A 23,191-nucleotide genomic window follows, 5' to 3' on the forward strand; every position below is an offset into this window, starting at 1 on the left:
ATCAAGGAGTAATTGGATTTCAATCCCGTGGAACATCTGATGTTTCCGATGTACAATTAGAATAAAAACGTGTTTATACTGCTCGTCTTTCCACTGGTACACAGGTTTAAACGGCATGCTGAGATTAAAGCAGTCAATACGGCCGCCTTTGGCCCTCTTGTTAATGCTACTGAGTTTTAAGCCAGGGAATTGTGATGAATATGGTGAGTAGAAAACCGGAATTTAAAAGAAGTAATTAGAAATAAAAAGTTTAATTTGGTCTTTATTTTGTTAACTTTGCTGATGCGTTTGATAAATCGTACATTTTAAAATAATGCTACTTGTAACTCGGTGAGAACGAGTGAAAATATTACAGTGGTACAAAGGTTCTATTTTTTTTTCAATTTATGTTTGAGTTTGAATGAATGGCAACTGAAAGTCCGGTATTTTGCTTATTTATAATGCCGATTTTGGAAAAAAGAGGGTCTTTTTTAATCTACAGAGGCTTGTCATTCAAGTAACTAATATAATTTTCACTTCTTACTTATCATGGAAATAAGAATTAAGCACAATGCAGCTGTAAGTGTCATAGTTTCAACCACTGTTATCGTATTTTATCACATTTTGTTTCAGCAAACTGCCGCAGTCCTCTAGGAATGCAGTCTGGCGACATTCCAGACTCTGCCATCACAGCGAGCTCATCGTATGAAGTGGAGACTGTAGGTGCCAAATTTGCCAGGTAAGGTGGTTTTTACTCGTTGGAATGCTATAATGAAAAAATAAGGGTTATGATCCCCCCTCCCCCTGAAAAAAACTTTCCTAGGGTTGGCGCCCGTCTGTTTATAACTTCATGGTGTCGGTGACATATAGAGGACACTGCTAGGGCCATATATGTATATAGATATTGAAAATAAGCTTCGAATAAATAGCATGCGAATAGGTACAAGGAAAATTTATGAATGCAATATTACCAATTCAAACCTGTATGAAGTGGGAGTATATTCTTTGTGAAAAAGACGGCTCAGTTAATTGTCGAAGATTTTTTTATCAGCATTCATTGTAATTTAATCATATATATATATATTGTTACTGCATTTCCAGAATTCGTACAGAGGAGAAAGGGGGAGCATGGTGCCCACGCCATCAGATTGCACCCAATGTGTACGAATATCTCCAGATTGATCTCCAGTCATTGCATGTGATCACAACGGTGGAGACCCAGGGACGGTTTGGAAATGGGCAGGTCAGTGGTGCATACATGTGCACACATGCGCACACGCGCACTGGGCACACACACACACACACACACACACACACACACACAAACAGCAGTCCCAGGAATGGCAGTTCGGAGCCCCATATGATTAGTACAGGTCAGGGTTTGTCGGATTATTGGGGTTAGTATATGGGACGAGTGTCACCTGTATAGTGCAAAGTGACGGGAAACGGACTACCTGGTTCTTTGCGGACTACCATTCCTGTCACACCGGTTGTTCGGTCCGTAACCATACCGAATCCAGTCATGCGCTATGGTATAGTTGCTGTTGAAGCCAACATTTGTTCTTTTTTCCTCAATAAAATGTGTTGTTGATAATTACAATGCTATCCACCCATTTCTTCACATGTTCTGATTTTAGGGGCAGGAGTATATGGACAAATACCTGTTAGAATACAAGAGGGAGGAGGATGAACCCTGGACAAAGTACAGGGATGAAAAGGGACCCAAGGTATGTCTATGGCAACTAGGTTCCCACTCAGCTACCAATGAACCACGGCAGGGGCGGATTTAGGCCGTCTTCTGGGTCTTCTGGAAGACGGTCAGATTTTCAAGTTTACATTGTCAGCCATCTAATGTTTTCTGTCGGAAGACGGTCAAAAATGGAACATGGATCAACAAAGATAATTTGGAAGACTGTCAGAAAATATCTCTGGATCCGCCCCTGCACGGTGCATATAACTTCTAGAATTTTTGAATCAACAATTGTCATAGAGCTAACAAAACGTTCTCTGTTTAAGCTAGGCCACTCGTTTGTCCTTGTTCTGCTTCAACAGTCACTGGAATAAGATTCTGTCAATGGGTGACCTTTGCATATCAAATATCACATTTTATAATTTGCCAAGAGGAGCTTGCCACAAGGGACACCACCCAGGTCGTTATTACAAGGATATAACTATGCCTGTGTCTTGGTCTCGACTACTGATAGTAAACATGACTAAATAATTCCTCATGTTAAAAAAACAAGAATCATCCACCCAAGGGCACTTGCACCCCTAGGAATATTAAGGTTCTATAACTGTTTTCCTCTAAGTAAAACATGCAATACAAATACTGTTACATATAAGATTATTCACCTATAAAAAATCCAACTATTAAGCAGCCCAGTGACCTCTCACCTAAGTGTTTTTCTTCAAAGTAAAACGTACATGATAAAACTGTTTGATGAAACATTGATAAGTCCGAGAAAAAAACTAAATAAATGTAAAAAAAAGAGAAATTATTAAGCGCCCCCTGGACCCCACCCACATGGATATCTTTATGCCACTGATGGGTCTTGCCTGAAGATAAAAAATAACATCAATATGTTTTGTCTTTTAGATCTTCCAGGGCAATACAAACACTTACCTAGCCGAGCAAAGGGCGGTGGATCCTCCAATTATAGCCAGGAAGATCCGTTTTGTACCGTATAGTGACAAACCCAGCACTGTCTGTACAAGGGTGGAGCTCTATGGATGCCCGTGGGGAGGTAAGAACGCGGGGAAAGGCCGGGGGTGTTGGGGGTGGGGTAGAAAGCGATTTCGCCTGAACGAAAAGTATGATGCATATGTAATGCAACAGGTAACCTATGATTGAGTATTTGATGCTAGGAACGACTGTCGTGGAGTGGAATCCACTTGTTGGTGAGCCATTGATCTAGCTGATTGAAATCTACTAGAGAGGAGTGGTCGCTGAAATTGTTGCGCTAAATGGTGTCATAAGGGTGCATATTAAGAGAAAAGGCAGATCAGTTCAATTTCTGGACGTTCCTCTGCAGAATGAAATGTTTGGCAACGCTTGCACGTTGAGGGCAAGTTGTGGAATGACTAAAAGACCTATCCTTTGGAGATATGGCATTACCAGCTACATCAAGATTTCATTCATTACCCAAAGTTTTACTTCAGCTCCCTAAATTATTAAAATAATCACTTTTAACGGGTGCAAAATTTATGTTATTGCAACAAAGTTGAAGTGGATATGTCATCCAATATAGAATATTGACATTGTCTTAGAATTTTTATAATGTAATAATAGTAGATATGGTACACTTCTAAATCTTAAAAAGCGGGTGATCCTAACTTCTTTTGAGAAGTTGATTATGTAAATCTTGAGATCAGGTTAATATTGCTGTGTAGGATTTGTTGTCACCCCATTCGTGTAAGCAGATTATAATTCAGCACCCTTTTCAACTTTTCCAGGGTCCAGTTAAATACAAGCAGAACAAGATTGAAATAAACACCGCTTCAAAGAAGGACAGTTTTATTTCAAAAATTATGTATTTTTGCATCTTTAATATGGCAAAGTTAGTAAAAGTATAATTGGACAAATTTATAAAAAAGTGTAACTTGGAGGATGTGCCAAGAGTTACTTGGTTAAATTAATCCCAGGGAATTTGTCAGTTACATGTTCCAAAGAATACAGTTAACAAAATGTCAAACCTACTGTGGCAATAACATATATATTATCAAAAACTTTAACTATTAAGCATAGAATTTAATAAAATCCAATGATGAAAAATTACGATTCTGACTTTTAGTCTTGGACAACTGGAATGTATCATTTTTAGTCTATGTTCACCTTTGATCACAACAGTGGATTCATTCCGTCCCTGATATGATCCAAGTTGATTTTCTACTACAGTTATGATGACACGTTGGATAGAGCATTCAAACCGTCGCTCATGCAAGATAAGATTTAAAAACGTTATTAACAGCCTGTCTCACAAAAGATATATCAGCACGTCCACGATACTGGGTATGGGCAACATGGCGCCGATCTTGTGAGCACGCTTTCCGCTTAGAATGTGCATAGTATTTTCCTTTATATATCCATAAATTTTGGAAAATGTAACATAAAACTCACAAAAATAATTAGGAAAGAGTTCACTTAACTTCACAGAGTTGAGATGCGATCCTGAATCGGCGGTTAAAAAGCGATAACATGAAATTGTCTCTTGTGTGCACGTAATTCGGTTATATAATAGACCCCATCCAGGATGGATGATCCCAGCACTTACTGATCCGCCGATTAAATATGGCCGACCGCATTTCAAAAGCGATACCGCCGATTCCTGATGGTCTCCCCGCCTCCACATGCGCCGTCGCTGCAGGGGCCTATAGCAAATTAAACCTCGGAGCCGAGATTTAATCCGTTCAAATGAAAACATAATATGAAAAAGGGAATAGAGGTACATTTTAACCCCTATTGATAGTTAGCAGGCGATAATAATTAAGCATATGGAAATAGAACAAAAAGACAAGACAATGAGAGATGGTAAATACTAAATATTGACTGTTGTTTAGTATGAATTAAAATACAAAGACAGTAATGTTTATAAGCAGCTGAAATAATTGGGTTATTTAAAGAAATATTTATTTTACTATTTAATACAATATTGGCACAAGAATTGTTTTAATTGCGTTAAGGATATGAAAAATGTTGTTTACAAATGTATTACGTTTGTAAACAGTTATACAGTTATACAGTATGTATGTCTTTGCAGGTCTGACAGTTCTCAATTTGGAGTACATTAAAAACTTTAATTTAACACTTGTATTTGACGATTGTTTAGGTATCCTACAACATAAATGTTTGTGAACTTATGATTTCGATAAAACGATTCCATGTTGACGTAATTTAAATGTTTTGTAAAACAAGGGGCCAGTTTGTGAACTCTCAGCACAAAATTACCTTGCAATAACAGTATATAGGTGAGTGAAATTCCATTTCGTTTACGTTGCAACCGATTTCGTAAAGAATGTCACTGAGCGACTACATGTTGGAAAAAATCTTATTAAAAAGAAAACGTAAAAGTGCGGCAATTTCAGCCTGTCTATTGTCACGGCATTTGTTATGTTTCTTACACAATATCCCACACCTAAAACACTTGCTATGCATCGCATTCGTTAGACAAGTCATATATCGGGTTTTGGAAACCGACTTGGTCGCCGGCCTTGCCGCTGGATGACGTTTTCTTTGAGCGTATCTTGGGAGGCACATTAGGCGAATCGCTGTTATCTAGAATTAAAACTTTATCCTCTGGCCCACTCCGTCTGCGTCTGCAAGGTAAGCAACTCAACTGATATTTTCCAAGTTACAAGTCAAACAAGATGAAATATTTGCATTATACTTGTCACATCAAGTTCATAGTTTTCCGCTACAAACTATATCCCCAAGTGGTCCATTTCTAAGAAAAAAAAACGAATGAAATTCAAATATTAAACATACGTTATGGAAGTATATCTGACGAGAATGAAAAAAGCTCGCAATACAACTCATTCAGTTTATCCCAACTACTCACCGACATATTACAACGGTGACTACTATTAACACGATAATAGCGACCAACCCTGCCGCGCCGCCTCCTATAAATGTCGCATTTTCTGAAACAATACAAACCTATGTGTATTGATTGCTATAGCATTTACTTGGATATGGATTGTACTTGCTGGGCAAGGGGTGGTTGTACAGGAGGGAAGAGTTATTAACTGTCTCGAATATTGATATTGCCAAGAAACATCAACGGTGGTTTCTGCGCATTGAATTGCATCGCAAAATATATATTTTATTAACAATTACCAAGTACTGTTGATGTTTACTTACAGAGTTTCAGAGAATCCGTGTGTAATTCAAATATTGAGATAGGACTTGTATACAAACTCTTGAATTGATGAACAAAGACACTGGTTACGGATCTAGTAAGCTGACTGAGAGTGTTGCTTTGAAATGTGAACCACGCATGCTCACAACTGTCCCCTCACCTTTCAAAACGGATACAACTCCACTCCCAGTTTGCCTCTCCACGCCTGGCCTCGAAGGGGGAACGATCGGAGTCGATGATTTGACTGGTGTGGACTTCCCCGGTTTAGGCGAAACTGTTTCCCTCGACTTGGAAGTGTTTGGGATATTTGTAGGCGAAGAGGTGTCATCAGGCGTTACAATTTGCTTGCTGATAGTTATGCCAGGATCCGTCTTCTTTGATGGTTTTGAATTTAGAGTAGTCACCTTGGTTCCAGGAACCGTTTTTGAAGTGATGGGCCTGCTCATTGTGGTAGACCTAGTAAACGCTGTAGGTGTTTCGGTGGTGGTAGTACTTATTGGTATTGTGGTTGTAAGTATGGGGGTTGTTGTTTTTGGTGTTGTGTTTTTTGCTGTGAGGGTTGTAGTTGCAGTTGTTAGGGATGCGGTTGCAGTCGTAGAAGTTGTGGTTGGAGGGATTATAGTGGTAGTTGTTGGTGTTGTAGTAGAAGTTGTTGGGGTTCTGGTTGTTGATGGCGTTGTGGCTGTAGTTGTGGGAGTTGTAGTGGTCGTTGTAGTTGTTGGTGTTGTGGTTGTAGTTGTGGGAGCTGTTGTTGTTGTAGGTGTTGTAGTTGTAGTTGTTGGTGTTGTGCTAGTAGTTGTAGGTGTTGTAGTTGTTGGTGTTGTGGCTGTAGTTGTGGGAGTTTTAGTGGTTGTGGAAGTTGTAGTGGTTGTTGTTGGTGTTGTGGTTGTAGTTGTGGGAGTAGTTGTTGTAGGTGTTGTAGTTGTAGTTGTGGGAGTTGTTGTTGTTGTAGATGTTGTAGTTGTAGTTGTTGGTGTTGTGCTAGTAGTTGTGGGAGTTGTTGTTGTTGTTGGTGTTGTTGTTATAGTTGTTGGTGTTGTGCTAGTAGTTGTAGGAGTTATAGTAGTAGTTGTTGGTGTTGTGGTTGTAGTTGTGGGAGTTGTTGTAGGTGTTGTAGTTGTAGATGTTGGTGTTGTGGTTGTAGTTGTGGCAGTTGTAGTGGTAGTTGTTGGCGTTGTGGTTGTAGTTGTTGGCGTTGTGGTTGTAGTTGATGGAGTTGGAGTTGTAGATGTTGGTGTTGTGGTTGTAGTTGTGGGAGTTGTATTGGTTGTTGTTGGTGTTGTGGTTGTAGTTGTGGGAGTTGTAGTGGTTGTAGTTGGTGTTGTGGTTGTAGTTGTGGGAGTTGTAGGGGCAGTGGTTGTCGTTGTAGTTGTAGGGGTTGTTGTTGTTGAGGGCATCGTACTCGTAGTGATACATTGACCTTTGACCACGCTGACGTCATCAATAGCAATATCACTGTAGGTGCTGTTTCCAACTTTTGCCTCAAATACTATCTGGTGCCGGCCGCCAGGTATGTTAATTTCAGCTAATTGCCACTCCTCTTTGCCGTACGCTGGTAATGAAATGAAACAAAAGATATACGAGGAACTTTAGGGCAACATATTCCAAAACCTAACCGGCAAACTTTGTACTCATCTGAACACTCAGTATGGTACGTTCAAATGATTTGAGCAGAGAACAATGTACTGTCAATTTCAAAGAGCAGGTGCTTGATTGTAATTACCTGTGATTCGTATTTTAGGGATCAACACGATGATCGATGGGCTGTGAGATGATGAATTATAAATATGACTCAATGGGTCTAAGACGTTCAGTCGCAACTATTTCTGATAGAAATCGTTTCCCCAGGGGAGGTTCACTTAAATCTGGATTTGTTGACTTTCTTTATCTCAACCCTACTTTTTTGTCTTCTCAACTCTCAGACCGTGGTTTTGTATTCTGCGCCTCTTTAACCGCGGTTTTAAACAAGAAAAATATCCGAACTAACTTAAATCTAATTTTGTTAAATATGTCATCCGACAACAGCATTCGTTAACATATAAAAACAAAATCCGTTATGCTATCTGTTCACTCCGAGGCGTGGGGCAAATGATTATTATAGTTAGCCGTGTTGTTATAAACACTGATGTCCTTTCAATATGCCTTGGCAATTAAGGGACAAGTTCGCGAGGCTACCTACGTAAGCAGTATCCAGCGAGAAAAGTTTTGTCACTAGTTAGACACCACGGTAAGCCGGTGAAAGTGTCATCCAAGGTACAGGTGGAGTACCAGTGACCATTATACTGGAAGGGGAAAAGACAGGCCGCACCATTTGCTCTTCCACCATAAGTTATATTTGTACTCACTAAAAAAAACGATATATGTCATGATTTGCATAGCCTGAATAATGCTGTTGAATTACTGTCTTCACATATGTGTGTCTGAATCATGAACACCAGCATTCAATTATTTCAACAGAAACGAAAATAATGTGCACTGCCATTAAACTGTTTCATTTCTTTCCAAAGAAGTGACCATGGTTGCGGTGACTGTAAAATGCTGTGATTTGGTACTTTGATCAGTTTTATAGTCATAACACAATTCCCAAGGGCAAAATTAAAGAAGTACAAAAGAAAGAACAGTAACAGGCTCTCTTTACATTCCTTACCTGTGCCAGTAATTTCTATCACATTATATTCCCTGTTTCCTGTAACTCGATATACCTGAAGTGTCCCAACATCAATACCGAACATGTAGAAGTAGAAGCGCAGGCACGTGGGTCCAGAGTGAGAAAACTCCGTTGATATCACACGCCCCTTTCTATTGCCAATACCAAGCGCAGAGTCGATGTACAAATAATGTCCTGAAAAGTATACAAGTGGAGTATTCCTGGTGAAAATTCGCTAAAATCGACTCGCTCCGCTTTTTCTGTAAGGAATTAGTGCGTATTTACAGGGGCTAAGTTCACTTGGGCAGATTCACTGTGTTTTTGGAACACATTTATTGTTATCAAACTTGAAATTTTTTGTCACTGCCCATGCCTAACATAAACGAGATACAGAGGCTAGAAACTGTATGAAGACAAATGTGCCCTTTAAGACTGTGTTCCCATAAGCCCATGATACCAGCTGGATCGATCTTCTCGCTAAAGCGTTTTTACTTTAATAATCTCAATTGTCTGGCACGCCCCCTTGGGTAACTAGGGGTAATTTATTATCGCTAATTACTCCCTAGCAGATTGAGTAGGCGTGCCAGACATTTAAGCCGCTCACACTGAATGCAATTTAGCGAGAATCCCAGTAGAGTGAGATCGATCCAGCTAGTACGATGGATTTTTCCGTCATAACAGTAGCCAGTACCTGAAGTGCTGTTAGTAAAACCAATGGTATTATCCAGCTCTGGACCCGTATACAAGTTCTTTGTGCCACCGCTGGCGAGCGTCCAGTTCTGGCCATCTTGACCGTCCATTTTAAAGCCACACATAGGGTCAGCCTGGCCCTCGAAATTGCACTGAAACAAGAGGTCATTAGGGGAAGGTGTGGGTGCCACTGGAAACACTGGAATGAAAAATAATTAAATCCAATTAAGATAGAAGCAGAGTATAATTTAATATTTCCATCGTATTTTATATGATTTTAATGACTTAAAAGTCCCGAACGCGTGCATTTCAATAAATTCTCACATGCATTTTAAATAGTCAGCATGGCCTTAGTATTCCTAAGTCTAAATGGCGTTATTTGATGAGATGGGACTACAATGTGTTGTGAAGAAATGATAAATTCGAGGTAATATATCAGACCTGGGCATCCTCCCTCCGAGACCACTAAATCATCGATGCCATATTCTCCAAACTTGCTGGCTGACAGGGACACCTCAATGATAAGGTCGATCACGCCTTTGTCGAGGATTTCCGCAGAACCTTTTACCCATGATTTTGTACCAGAGGCTGGAACACATTTGAAGATATTAATCATCGTTCTTTTTAGTTCTTACGAAAACAATTCTTTACTTTTCTTTCAGATTAATTTTATGCAGAAATAACAAACATTCTTCTTGTGATAAAATAATATTAAAAATGTGTAAAACATTTTGCCTTGAAACATTTCATCAAAACGAGCATGATAGCGGAAGTATTTTATTTACATTATCTTAGGCATACAAGGCCAGAAAAGTCACACATTTAGACACCAGGCACTAAGTAAAGAGGGTCCCTTTCCCTATTAAAAAAAACCTTGTCGGTAGAAGCAACAATTTCGCTGCCCAAGCTGCTCTCCGCGAAAGTGTGGTACGGTCCGCTATAAGGTCCATACTTACTGTAACACCGACCGTGGCTGAACTTTTCACGGGGTTTGCTGGTGGCGCACCATGGTCCGGCGACGGAATCCTCCAGCGTACACCCATCAACAGTTCTGTCTCTGTAATGGAATGGAAACACGCAGGGTGGGCCATGTTGGTTGCCCTGATCATCATACGTCCTGTGTGTTGAGACTGAAACAGGAAAAACAGACAAATAAAACGATGAAAAATACAGGTTATTATTAGTGAAAGAAGGAAAAAAAGACAACCAATTTTAAGGGAATAATACATAATACATTAAAAATGCCACAAAGAGACCGATGTATGTTTGTATAGTATTCACAATATACGTAGGCCTACTGCAAATTCTAGCTTACTTTCACCGGTTTTCTGCCATAGCAGCTTCGGGTTACGCCCTAACGTTCGCGTGAAGAGAGTCAGGTTCCCCATATCTATTCCATAGGCGTGGTAATAGAACGTTGCACACCGTCTTCCGGTTCCAGGAATGTCGGGTACAACAAGCCTCGCTTTGGCCCCCAACACGGCAGTGTCCGTTTTCACATACACGAAGCTTCCTGTAAACAAGATTGGCATCTTACTTCTGTTGTCTTGGTTTGATAAGATGTATCAAGTATGGAATGTCCAGCCGAATGCCAGATGAAAATACATCGTAAATCACCGTATAGATCTTGTATAAAATGTAATAAGTATTAGTCAGATATAAAAAAATCTACTAGCGCTGTTTGGTACAATGCTCAAGCTTTCGGTTTGCTGCTAACTCCAGGGACTCAAGTTTGAAGAAGCCTGAAGAAAGCAGCAAACCGAAGGCCCTGACATTGTTCCAAACACAGTATTATCTTTAAAGATGCATTTAAATCTGACTTATTACTTTAGGTAAAAATACAAACACGTTCGTAAATTGAGAAAAAATTTACAATCTGTTTACAATCGGCCCTTTCGGTTTGTCAGAAAAACGGACATAACAATGTTTTTCATATAGGTAGTGTCAACTGTCCTGGCCGATGGCGTTCATTTATAATGAATGAACAAAATACACTTTTTATTTAAATAATCATATCTGGTGTGTTCATTGTGTACATAAGCAAAATACCATACTTCAGGGACATATGGCTGCATGGCTACTCCTCTCTTACCCGAGCCTGTGGTGTGGTCGTACATAGGCCCCGTATACGAGCTACCGGTGGTGCCGTACACCCACGCCCAGTCAAAGTCATCTGTGTTGTCTTGCTTTATGCCGCAGAGAGATTTTTCGTCAAAGTTACAGGAGAAAGGCAACCCAATTGGGCCACCCGATGGTGGGATATTCGTGGCCGCTGAAGGTGACACTTGCTTGGAAGTCAATGCTGGAGTTGTTAGTTCAGCAGGACTGGTCCCAGGGCAATTCACAGGCAATGGGGTCGTTTGAACGCAGGTGCCCTTTACAATAGATATATCATCTATTGCAATGTCACTAAAGATACTATTCCCTGTGGCAACTTCGAACAAAACCCGTTGGCGGCCAGCTGGGAGGTCAATTTCGGTCATTTGCCAGGTTTGGTTTCCATACGCTAAATACAGTGACGAAATTGGTATACGTAGTAAAAGGAGATCAAGTGATAGTTATCGGAAAGATGCCACATTTATGCAACACATTTAATTTCACTTCAGCCTTTAGTCTTTTTTCAAATAATAATGATAATAATAATAATAATGATAAAAACACATTTCGGTTGCCCTCAACTTTAACTAAATATTAACTAACCAATTAATTTCAATGCGAGCTCGAATGTTTTCCTACAAATTCGCTGTCTGCTTTAATTATCATACTATGAACTGTAATTAATATATAGTCTTTCAAATAATATTTGCTTTTTGTGCCTTGTATGAGAAACATAAGAAATAATAATCTATTTGAGAAGGGATTCTCGTTAGTGGTACTTACGCAAGCAGTAACCGTATTTGAAGCCGGCTGTGTCTGCCATGCACCATGGCAGTCCATTGCTTGTATCCCGTAATGTACATCCGTAGTGGTCAACATTGACGTACGTAAAGGGGAAGGCACATCCAGCCCCTCCTGCATTGCCACCATATGTTAAATGTGTTGTAACTGAAATGATATCGATAATATGATAACACAGACGGTTAAGTGTTTTAATTTGAAATGAGTATAATGTTAGGTGTTTTAAACGAAATAAGGATAACTACATGTATTTTAGGGTTGACTTATTGCCGTTCACGAAATACTGCTTCCCTTTTTGATCAGGCCCCTGTTTCATAAAAAAAAAAAAAAAAAACTTAAGTCAGGTTCCCTGGCTAAGAACGTAATTACCAAAGCTAAATGGGCACATCTCACCCTATCAGGAGTAGTGTAACAGCACTCTCATAGAAATCTTAGTCAACTTAGCCAGGGGACTGACTTAAGTTTTTTAGTGAAACTGGGGCAAGGTGCTTAATTTTAAAGTTGACTTTATGTAATCAAATGCCACACTTCATGCTATTTTTGCCTCAATTGAAGAAACTGCTATTGTTCAGCCCTAAGTAGGAGAGTTAAAACGAACTAGGTAAAGAAAAACGCTGCGTTTGTGCCAAGAGTGTGCCCAATACCTTTTCCAGTGGTTTCCCACAAAACATTCTCCTTGGAACCCGTCACACTGTACACCCGTAAAGTTCCGACATCTATGCCGAAAATGTAGTAATAAAATCGAAGGCACAGATTTGACGTTTGACTTAAGGTACCGGAGACCAGGCGGCCTAGAGAGTTCCTCTCTCCATCGCCAGCGTTGGCATATATGTAACGGCCTATTTTATGTACAACAAAATATACAAAAATAATGAAGAAAAGATTAGAAAAATACGACAAAACAACAAAATGTAAAGAATAAGTGAATAAATCATACATTCCTGTACAAGTACACTGAAAAGATGTGTTTGCAATTACAAATTACACATATTCAAGTCATATTGAACTATTTACTTGTATAGATGCCTGATGGCCAACAGACGGATGTATTTTAAGGGTGTGTTGGCGGACAAAATCGTGACAGATTCAAATGTCATAAATTGTATCAGGCTACCTGTACTGTACAGAAGTTTAACAAAGAGATATTTATTGTGTAGTAACATGTACATGTACCTTTGGCATTCCCACTTTTCCCACACGTGTTATCTGTCTCTGGCCCAGTGTAATCTGTATTAGTAGAACCGCTTGCCACATTCCAACCGATGGAATTTCTACCTGAAACCGACTGGGCCAGTCCGCAACTAGATGGTTCACTTGAGCTTTCAAAATCGCAGTGATAAACTACTTCATTCGGCGAATACGTTGGACCTACCGCCGGGACTGAAAATACAAATTGTGGACGAGTGTGTATGATTCGTGCCAAGTTAAATCTTAATGGATCCATCTTGTACATGTACTGAAGGTCTTCTTGAAGCATTTGTGGAACATTTATCATCTGCACAATGTTTTCAAACCTACATTCCTCAGAATCAAAAGTAAAAACTTCCACCAAAGAACATCTTCACAACCAAAATTTAAATGTTGTTTTAACCAAGTCTAATGTAAGCCAAAGAAAACCCCGCCACAATGCTGATCAGAATTATGTATCATAATTACGTGGACATTTTCCCTCAGTGATAACAATGTCGTCTACTGCCAGGTCTCCAAAGCGACTGTCCGACAGCGTGGCCTCTATAACAAGATCGCCAGCACCGGGTGGGAGATCAACACTGCCTTGTAACCAGGCCCTACTGCCACTAGCTAGTGAAAAAATAATGCCCATGAAATAATCATTTAACATAAGCCCTGCGAAGTGACCATGTACCTTAGAAGAGAAACAAGTAGAAATGTATATAAAGTGGCAATCATACTTATTTCTTCTTCAATGCAAATAACATGGATTTATTACAGGCAAAGAAACACATTTTCGCTTACAAGTGGTATACAAAAAGTACGAGGGCAGCATTTAACTAAGGGATACGCTATTTATCTTTGCATATATTTTACACAAGAAGTGATTGGCCGAAGGAGAGAAAAGTGAAACACAAACGCCGGGCTGTACTACAAAAACACATGCAAATTAACTGTAACTGGCGTAATATTTCAAGAAACATTCATTCGATTCGTACACCCGTGCATTTACTTACTAAAACATCGTCCAATTTCAAGCTGAGGGTCAAAGCGGATGATACACCAAGGTTTATCATTGAGCGACTCTTCCAATGTACAACTATGGTATATTTGATTCTTATATGTGAATGGAAAGATACACGGAGGACCGTTCATATTGCCAGCATCGTCATACGTCTTGTTGGCCACTAAAACATAAACACAATTATAGGTTAAGCATCAATAAATCAATTCAAACGTCAATGATGTTTAATGGCAAAAAAAATATAAAATTATCATTTATGAATGGTTAAGAATATGTAAATTAATGGCATTTTGATTTTAGAATACTTAAATAAAAAAGAGAAGACGTACAACACTAAAGAGATTACCTTCTCCGATTTTTTGCCATAAAAGAATACGTGATTGGCCCTTTAGCTGATAGTAAATGGACAGGTTCCCCATGTTTATACCAAAAGCGTGGTAATAGAAGGACAGACACCTGGAGCCGTAGCCTGGCACATCATGTAACACCAGGCGTGATTGGTCACCTTCTGAATGGCCGTCAGGCTGTACAAAGACGTAGCTACCTGTGCACAAAACGACGTTTGCAGAATTACTCCTCAAGCATAGTAAACTACATGTATGTCTTTCTTGGACTTACAAAATTAATGAGAATAGAACAAACGTCATATTGAACAGCATAGGGAGCTGTTTATTTAAATATTTGTATTTTCTTTATCTTATCAACTACATATTCGGGTTAAATGGACTAACAGATATACCATCAGATCAAGGAGAGACCGCGTAGCTTTCAAAGATTAAAGAAGATAAGCTCAAGGAAAAAGTCCCTTATCCAATTGCGTACCTCTGCCAATTTAAAAAGTAAAGCATACTTCTGTAAGTATGACATATGACATAGAGACAACTTCAAATGGTAATACAAGATAATGCCGCCAACGACAATAAACCCACCAGAACCGCTGGTATGGTCATACATTGGGCCTGTCAAATGCATGTATTGAAAGTCTGCTGGACCCTCTTCCCTTATCCAGTCGAATTCGTCTGTCTGATCTTGAACTATCCCACAGAATGTTGGGTCATCAAAGTTACAAGAAAACACCTCCGCCTGTGGCGCTAATGTCGCCGTTGTAATCGATCCGGTAGACGTCAGCACTGCTGGGGTCACGTGGCTTGGCTCATTTGACACTTGGGGTGGAACAGTGACTTGGTTGTTGGAAAACACCACTGGAATAATATTGTAAGTAATTACCTTTCATGAGATAATCTTAAATGTATGCTAATATACATTATTCAAATTCAAACCGCTGTATGTCTTTTGTTTGATGTTGGTTCCATTATCAAACATACAGCAATTATTTTTGTATTAGTGGACGCCTTATCACGTGAAAATGTTTTGATTTCACAATAAAGACGTTTGTATTAGGAATGACAAATTTATACCGCCTGTTTTTGCACATGGTTACATACAAAAAATAACACTTAATTGTCAGTTGTGTTAACTGTTAAACAGTATTTGTAGAAGTTAAAACAATGGATTTGAAGCTGGTGAGCTGCATATCATTGTTCTTTATCCAAACCATACAGCTAAACGAAGATTCATGGATTCACGTTTTTATTCTTACCAGAACATTCTTGGTCATATACAGCAATGTCATCAATGGCAATGTCACTGAATAGACTAGCTGAAGTCATGGTGGCCTCGAATACGAGGCTGTCGGCGTTGGAAGGAATGATCAATGTTATGGGTCTCCAGGCAGGCGAACCGGACGCTGGAAATAAAGAAAATGTATTTGTAAGAGCACTCGGAACAGGAATGGCCTATTGTGTGTAAGGGGTGAATTGTATTGGTTTATAGCAAGTCTACAATTTCCATGAATATTCAAAGTAATTGCATCAAGAATGACATTTTGATTGCCCATCCCAGTCCATCACTGCTTTCTTCACTCATCAAGCTAAACTATAGACACAGCTCTATAGATAATGTAGCTAAACACTTTGTTTTGTGAATGTCGGATTTAATTGTAAACGTAATCGTTATTACACGTGTATTTCTGACTGTTCACTTTACGTATATACGAAGAAATCGAGGCACTATAGTAGTGTTGTAAAGTTTTAGAATTCGAGGACGAATTCTTTTGAAGAAGGGGTGTATGTTGTAAAGCAAATGACATACACTTTCGACAATTACAAAACTATTAAAACAGAATTAAATATGTAGGAAGTTATTGAGTGCAAAGTAAATGTCTTAAAGTGTCAACGAGTGTAGAGACTGTTCTCGAAGCAAGAAAGGGTGGAACATTTCAGAATCAGATATAGTTGGATCTAATTGGTTAATTTTTCTATCGATTTGCAAGTTTTTAACACGTGTAAAACTCATGCATACTCGAGTTGGACAAGATCCAAGTTGAGTAATTCGGAAAATATTTCAAATATTTTAAATCATAAACAAGTCTCATTTAAATTACTAAATTAGGAAATATTGAATAGAGTTTTGTAATATGAGAATGGGAAATTCTTTGGGAAAATAGAATATAAATATAATACTTGTAGATTCTGTAAAAGAGTGAGTAGGTGAATAAACGTTCGAAAGCTCCAAACTTCTGTCGTCATTCCTGCACTATAACAGTAGTTAAACAAAGTCAATCATACCTTGACATCTTCCGTAGGAAAAAGTACCAGGAGCTTTTGTTACACACCATGGTTCATTGTTTGTTGACTGATGGAGAGTACATGCATAAAACATGTAGCCGTCGTAGTCAAAAGGGAATGCACAACCTGATCCATTGGAATTTCCTCCGTAAGTGACATCAGTAGATACTGCAACAAATGGATCAAAATCGATATGATATGCGCATGTAGAAATCGGTCTAAATAGAATACACATTCACTCAAATCCACTTAACGTGAAAACAATAGACTCTAACATCAAACTGAAATATGCACACCAATTCTAAAATGTGTCGATTTTTTATTTCTCAGTAATAAATATTATCCGTATCAAAAACAATTTTCGAATTGTATGCATGCACACAGAGTGTCTCCAGATACTGCTTACTTTGGCCAACTTCTGTCCACATATTTGTTCGTCTTGATTTCACTGAAGACCCCACAGTGAAGGCACCGAGGTCGATACCGTACATGCTGAGGTAGAAATGAAGACACCGAGGGGTACGTGACGGGTTGATAAGAGGTAGGATCAGACGCGCTGATTTGCCTTTGAAGTGACCGGGATTAGCAGCATAGGTGTAAATCCCTGGAAGTAGACGCATTACCAGTGAACATTTTGTTGTGTTGTGTTTTCGTAGAAAAATTATAGACTCCGTTATTTCATTATCCTGGATTATTGAAATGTTCAGAAACTGGTGCCTTTGTGAGGCTTTAGCAGTTTTCAGTACGTATTACAATTTCTTAATTTTCTGGCATGACTACCTTGCCATGCCGTGTGTGTATATATACATGTATGTGTACATGTAACCTCGGTACGCTGAACATATCAACGAAAATTGATTTGATTAATTTTAGGTATTTGTGTCCCTCTACAATGGGGAGCTCTGTACAAACTTGTTAAATGAGGCATTACAACGAAATATTTATTTCTAATTTTAGAATCCATTACCATACGATTAAGGCAAAACACCGTGCTTTATACCTTTTCCAGTAGTATGGTCGGCGGTTGGCCCCGTGAAGCCAATAGGCGAAGGCCCACTTCGTGTTTCCCAGTAGAAATCACTGGTCGGATCTGGCTTTATACCACAAGTATTATGATTTTCAAAGTCACATTTCAGCACTGGTGTATATGTGACTATCGAGGAACCTGAAAATCCAGTATGAATTTAAAATTCAAGGGATCATACCTTATTGAATGTCAAATTCGCGTTGTTTTATTTTTCTTAAAGGTGCAGTTGCGAATATTTGGAAGGATATTTTTCGGAATTTCACCATTACCAGTTGCATAATTTCCTTTTTTTAAACAAAGCTACTTTTCCAGCAATATTGAAAGTATTGAGCAATATGTGTCAAGCCATACGTTATGTTTTGATTTATTTTATAAAACCCTTACATGTTTTTCAAATGCTCAAAAAATTAATTTGACTCCATATAATGTGTACCATTATGGAAGATAGTTTTTTATTAACTGAAGGTTCCTACCTGCACATGTCTCTTCCATGACCATTATATCATCCAAGGCAAAATCACTGAAGGTGCTATTGGTGAGGATGACCTCAAAAGTCACGTGGTAAGACCCCACCGGAAGTGATACCTTGGTAACAAGCCACTCTGACGAGCCGGATGCTGCACAGGGGAAAATGATATGTGAACAAAATTCCCAATAGGTTTTCTGAAGAGTTTCGTGAAAATTTATACCATGTTTTAACATTTGTTGTAGGTTCCGATAACCATGTAGATACAATAAATAGCTTTTTTTGTTGTACAGGGCTTAATTGTCATACTGGTATATTGAAACTTTCTGTACTTGGATTCTGGTCTAATACTGAGCTGTGTACACACATATCATTGCTCTACTTCAGTAAGACCTTGTGAAGTACAGCTGATTGAAAGAAATTAAAAGCGTGTTGTATAATCTGCATGATCACAACATATTGTTCAAACTGGAATTAAATAATGTTATAATAATAATAATAATAGTTAATGTAAAAAAAAACGCATGTTAACATAATATTGTAAGATCTAATAAGCCGATTTTAACAGTTTTATTATCCCATCAGATTTGGTGTCTCTCTGCGTTTTGGATCTCACACACATCATTTACTAGTATTCTGTGCATAAACTAGGAATGGGAACATTGCCCAAACGAGAATAACGAATCTGACTCAAACTCAGTGACGAGAGTGATTTACACATGTCATCTAATATCATTCATAATTGAGTTGCTCCTCTAAGCATGCCTGTATAAAAGCATTAAACATTGATATACGAAGGTTGGACAACTTACAATGCTCAACTTACTTCTACATCGGCCATATTTGAAGTTTTTGGAGAGATCGCTCACCGTTCCACACCATGGCTCATCCGGCTTTGAGGAGTCTACTAACGTGCAACTGTGATGCACTGTGCTGCGATACGTGAAGGGGAAGTGACACGGTGAACCGTCGGTTTCATACGTACTTGTGGTTGTGACTGCATCGGGAAGAAATGTCAGAGTGAGGCCGGTGGGCGGGGTTGTGAGTGTGAGTGGGGATTTGATGATAAAGTGATAGGGAATAATACTGGTCAGTTATACTGTGTATGTATTATACTGTTATATTATTCAGTAAAATATTTAAGAATAGTATGGAAAAAAGATAACGATAATTGCTATCCAAGCTTTCAGAAAGAATTGTATACTATCTGAAAAGTAGGGCCACATGAGAAGTACACATACGTTTAACAAAAATAATATTCAATATCATATATTATGTCCAGTTCCCATAGTGATTTTAAGAACAGGATAATTAAAGAATATAATAAGTGATCTGTTTAAGATGTATTCGGAATCCAGAAGGTCTAAATTCGCTTTCATCCGGATCCGCTCAAGAAGTAAAACGATAAGTAGGACTTCTGTAAACTATAATCTAATTGTATACATAAATATTTAAAAAGACACAAATTCACTTGCAGAGAAAACTCAACATGCACAGAAAAAATACTTTCACATGTACAGATAGGCATTAACATCGCTAAATTTTTTACCATCTTTCATCAAAGAGCACAATTTGGGGGTGTGTTACCGATGAGATCATGAATAGTCTGGCCTAGGCCAGATCCCAATTGGGCCTTTGCACTGTTAACAGCAGATTGGGTATGTTGATTGACCAAGTAATTGTCAGGGTTTGACCTAGTCCAAATCCCAATAGGGATGTGGCCCAATCCAGTTAGTAACTGGACTCGATTGGGATATGGCATGTGACACATACAAAGAAATGTGTAAAGAGTGGAGAAGGAAGGTGTGACAGGCATGAGATCTAAACTGTATACTGTCACCAATACCTTTGCCAGTTTGCGACCACTCCCTGGTGGTAGATCCATTAACATAGGTTATCCCCACGCTCAGCGTGCCCATGTCAATGCCGTACATATGGTAGGCGAAGGTCAGACAGGATGGCACCTTGACCGTAAGCAGAGGGGAGCTGGTCACCGCCCGCTGACCGGAGTAGTGCTTTATGTCACTGTTCACGTAAAGGTAAGATCCTGAAATTTTGCTCAGACGTTTGAAAATTATCTGACAAATTTTTGGCTGGTCTTAGATGAGGTGTGCACGTCCTAGTACATGTAGGTTCCGTTGTTAAACCGAAAAATAACCATATTTTCTCTGAATTTCATGCCTCGCACATAGCTAAATGTGTCATTACAATTCATCACCAAATTGATAAAATCCATGTCACTTACTTACAAGATATAGAGAGATTATATTTAAAAAAAAAAACTGAATGAGACTCTTTAAGGTAATACATCCAGTATAGCTTAAAGGATGCTATTGACAAATACTGAACGAAAAGAAAAGTAGATTAAGAAGAATTAAGTTCATGTTAGAAGAGGCAAATCCATATATATGTATTTATAACAAGAAGTGTCACATTCAAGAATAAAAATGTTTCACTAACCTCCACCACTCGTGTGATCTCCGCGTGGACCGGTTGCCATGGAGTCTCTAGCCTTGCCTCGTTTTCGAACCCAGTTTATAGCGTTGGCTTGATCTTGTGTAAAGCCACATGATGAGGAATCACAGTCACACTGAAATAAGTATTTTGCCAGCGAGGGACGTGCTGAAAAATATTAAATGCGCATTTAAGTGTATTGTACAGGTACATGGTTTATACTGACTTAGGGATATCTGTTAAATACATTTTAATTAGGTATAACTCTCAAACCCCAGTTCCATGGGCCTCGGTACATAGTGTATAATAACATGATCTTACTGGAATGGGCAATTGGCCTCCAAACCTATAAACTGGTGCATATTTGAAACTTCACAAAACAAGAGGAGCAGGCAAAAACCTTCCACAGTAGACAGAGCCCCAACTGCTCGATCAGTTACACTGCATGCAACTCCTAACAGCATTTGCATTTATAATGTGTTTGTACTATTTAAGCCAATATAAGTTTATCCTTCAACGATGGACTTTGTCTTTTTACAGCGTGAAGAAAGCGTATTACAACGGTGAAGCTTATGAAACATGAGCGAAATGAACTTGTTTTACTTAAGACCTTATCTCTTCCGCATCAGAATTAAATTTGGCAGCTTTTGGGGTCTTACACTTAACAGGACGTAGAGAAAATGCCGCGTGATTATAAGGACCAACTTTTTTCCAACTAGAATGATACGAAGTGAAACAAACTATACTAAGATGTATTTGCTCTACCGGTATCTTTCTCTGTGCGAGTGCGTTTGGTTATCATTTCTTTGCACTGATCCTTCAACAAATGTAAATAGTGAATAAGTTATAACATACACATTGTAGATTACAAAATCAAAAAAGGCAACTTCGCCGATATCACCTCAGTCGAGAATGATATGAGCAAATGTCAAGTTGTAGTTATCAGTGCTTCCTTTGGCAGCTCTTACCTCATTGTTGTCCGATGGCGGTCTAATTAATCGAAACAAGGAGGTACTTTCCATAGATACTATACCTCCTTGATCGAACCCTGTAGCACTTGAACGCTCTTAATTATAATACGGTGGTAGAGAAAAGAGACTCAGAATTATAACGTGATTATTTAATGCGATAAGATTAACGTATTAACAGAGCTATTGTGTATTAAAATGGACCCGCTTATTTCTTTCTGATAAAATGTCCACACAAATTTCGATATTATACGTTTTACGGGGGTATTTCATTACTGGATGCATGACATTTTCGGAGAGAGGAGATGTGTATTAAAGTCTGAGGTAAAATGAAGCAGCAGATATGTACATAAAAATAATTGAAGAGGTGTTGAACATTCAGTACGTGTGTCTTTATTAATATGATATCATTGTAAACCTTTGGATGTAAATACTCTCTCTCTCTCTCTCTCTCTCTCTCTCTCTCTCACACACACACACACACACACACACACACACACACCCACCCATCCACCCACCCACCCAACCACCCACACCCAGCCACCCAGCCACACACACACACACACACACACACACACACAACCAGCCACCCAGCCACACACACACAGCCACCCAGCTACACACACCCACCCACACACACACCCACCCACGCACACACAGCCACCCAGCCACACACACACACACACACACACACACACACACACACACAGAGAGAGAGACTTCCATCAACTTTTTTGTAGGATATCACTTTTAAAGTCCGTTTTCAAGAATAGGTACAGGTATGACAAATCTCCTGTCCATTGGCAATCAACTGACGTTTCACTCCCCATCGGTACATACCTTCGTACAGGATTAAAAGTAGGATTAAGAGATTCTTCGTCCCTGGAATCGCCATGGTCAACTGGCTTTTATATTGTCATTCACGGTTTTCCTCGATTTTATATAAATCACTGGAAAGTTTTGGTTTTGAAACACAACAAGGAAACCCTGCAGGGCGCAGCTTCGTTGATTTCCGTCTTTTTATCCTCGTCAATTAAGATCTGACTTAACAGCGATGTTCACTCAACATGCTGTTTGCCACCTCGGTTAAAACATGGTCGAGGATGAATAACTTCTAGTCTTCATGATTTGATCAATACGTACATATATACACTTATGTGACGTTGTAGAGGTACTCAACCTGTTAATCATTGTCTCACAACAACTAGAGTGGCTGAACTGTGACAGAACTCCTCGTAATATTAAAGACAGTTGAGATAATAAAGACTGCACATATTGCTATCTAGTTGTGTAAACGTACTTATCTACCCTGAAAAGCGTATTGTGTTAGCTGAGCCGCGGTTGAGACATGCGGTCGTGATTGCGTTTCTAGAGAATTTAGAATAG

The 23,191-nt window shown here is 39.0% G+C and overlaps 2 protein-coding genes across 3 annotated transcripts; one reads left to right on the plus strand and one right to left on the minus strand.

Annotated features, from left to right (window-relative positions):
* Positions 1-89: 89 nt before the first annotated feature.
* On the plus strand, positions 90-3,754 carry LOC106165891 (discoidin domain-containing receptor A). Its single transcript, XM_087018155.1, has 6 exons — positions 90-203; positions 613-718; positions 1,081-1,222; positions 1,617-1,706; positions 2,576-2,723; positions 3,433-3,754. Exons 1-6 carry the CDS (start codon positions 116-118, stop codon positions 3,441-3,443), a joined length of 585 nt encoding a protein of 194 aa, XP_086874281.1. The 5' UTR covers positions 90-115; the 3' UTR covers positions 3,444-3,754.
* An 810-nt stretch (positions 3,755-4,564) lies between these two features.
* Positions 4,565-23,099, minus strand: LOC106165890 (MAM and LDL-receptor class A domain-containing protein 1). Of its 2 annotated transcripts, XM_087018074.1 has the most exons (26): positions 22,646-23,099; positions 20,844-21,005; positions 20,230-20,430; positions 19,210-19,380; positions 18,391-18,534; positions 17,891-18,055; positions 17,297-17,494; positions 16,891-17,058; positions 15,864-16,010; positions 15,193-15,465; positions 14,610-14,807; positions 14,256-14,426; positions 13,726-13,869; positions 13,243-13,449; positions 12,714-12,908; positions 12,052-12,216; positions 11,264-11,677; positions 10,487-10,684; positions 10,128-10,301; positions 9,613-9,759; positions 9,173-9,370; positions 8,482-8,676; positions 8,014-8,178; positions 5,995-7,386; positions 5,535-5,616; positions 4,565-5,292 (listed from the first exon to the last, which is right to left on the minus strand). In XM_087018074.1, the coding sequence occupies exons 1-26, from the start codon at positions 22,698-22,700 to the stop codon at positions 5,124-5,126; spliced, it is 5,898 nt and encodes a 1,965-aa protein (XP_086874200.1). In that variant the 5' UTR covers positions 22,701-23,099; the 3' UTR covers positions 4,565-5,123. The 2 variants fall into 2 exon arrangements, with proteins under 2 accessions (XP_086874200.1, XP_086874201.1); XM_087018075.1 differs by lacking the exons at positions 4,565-5,292; positions 5,535-5,616 and adding an exon at positions 5,297-5,420.
* Positions 23,100-23,191: the final 92 nt, after the last annotated feature.

Source organism: Lingula anatina, chromosome 7 (genome assembly GCF_051362555.1).
Source record: "Lingula anatina isolate TDL-2025a chromosome 7, LinAna3.0, whole genome shotgun sequence".
Lineage (NCBI taxonomy): Eukaryota > Metazoa > Brachiopoda > Lingulata > Lingulida > Lingulidae > Lingula > Lingula anatina.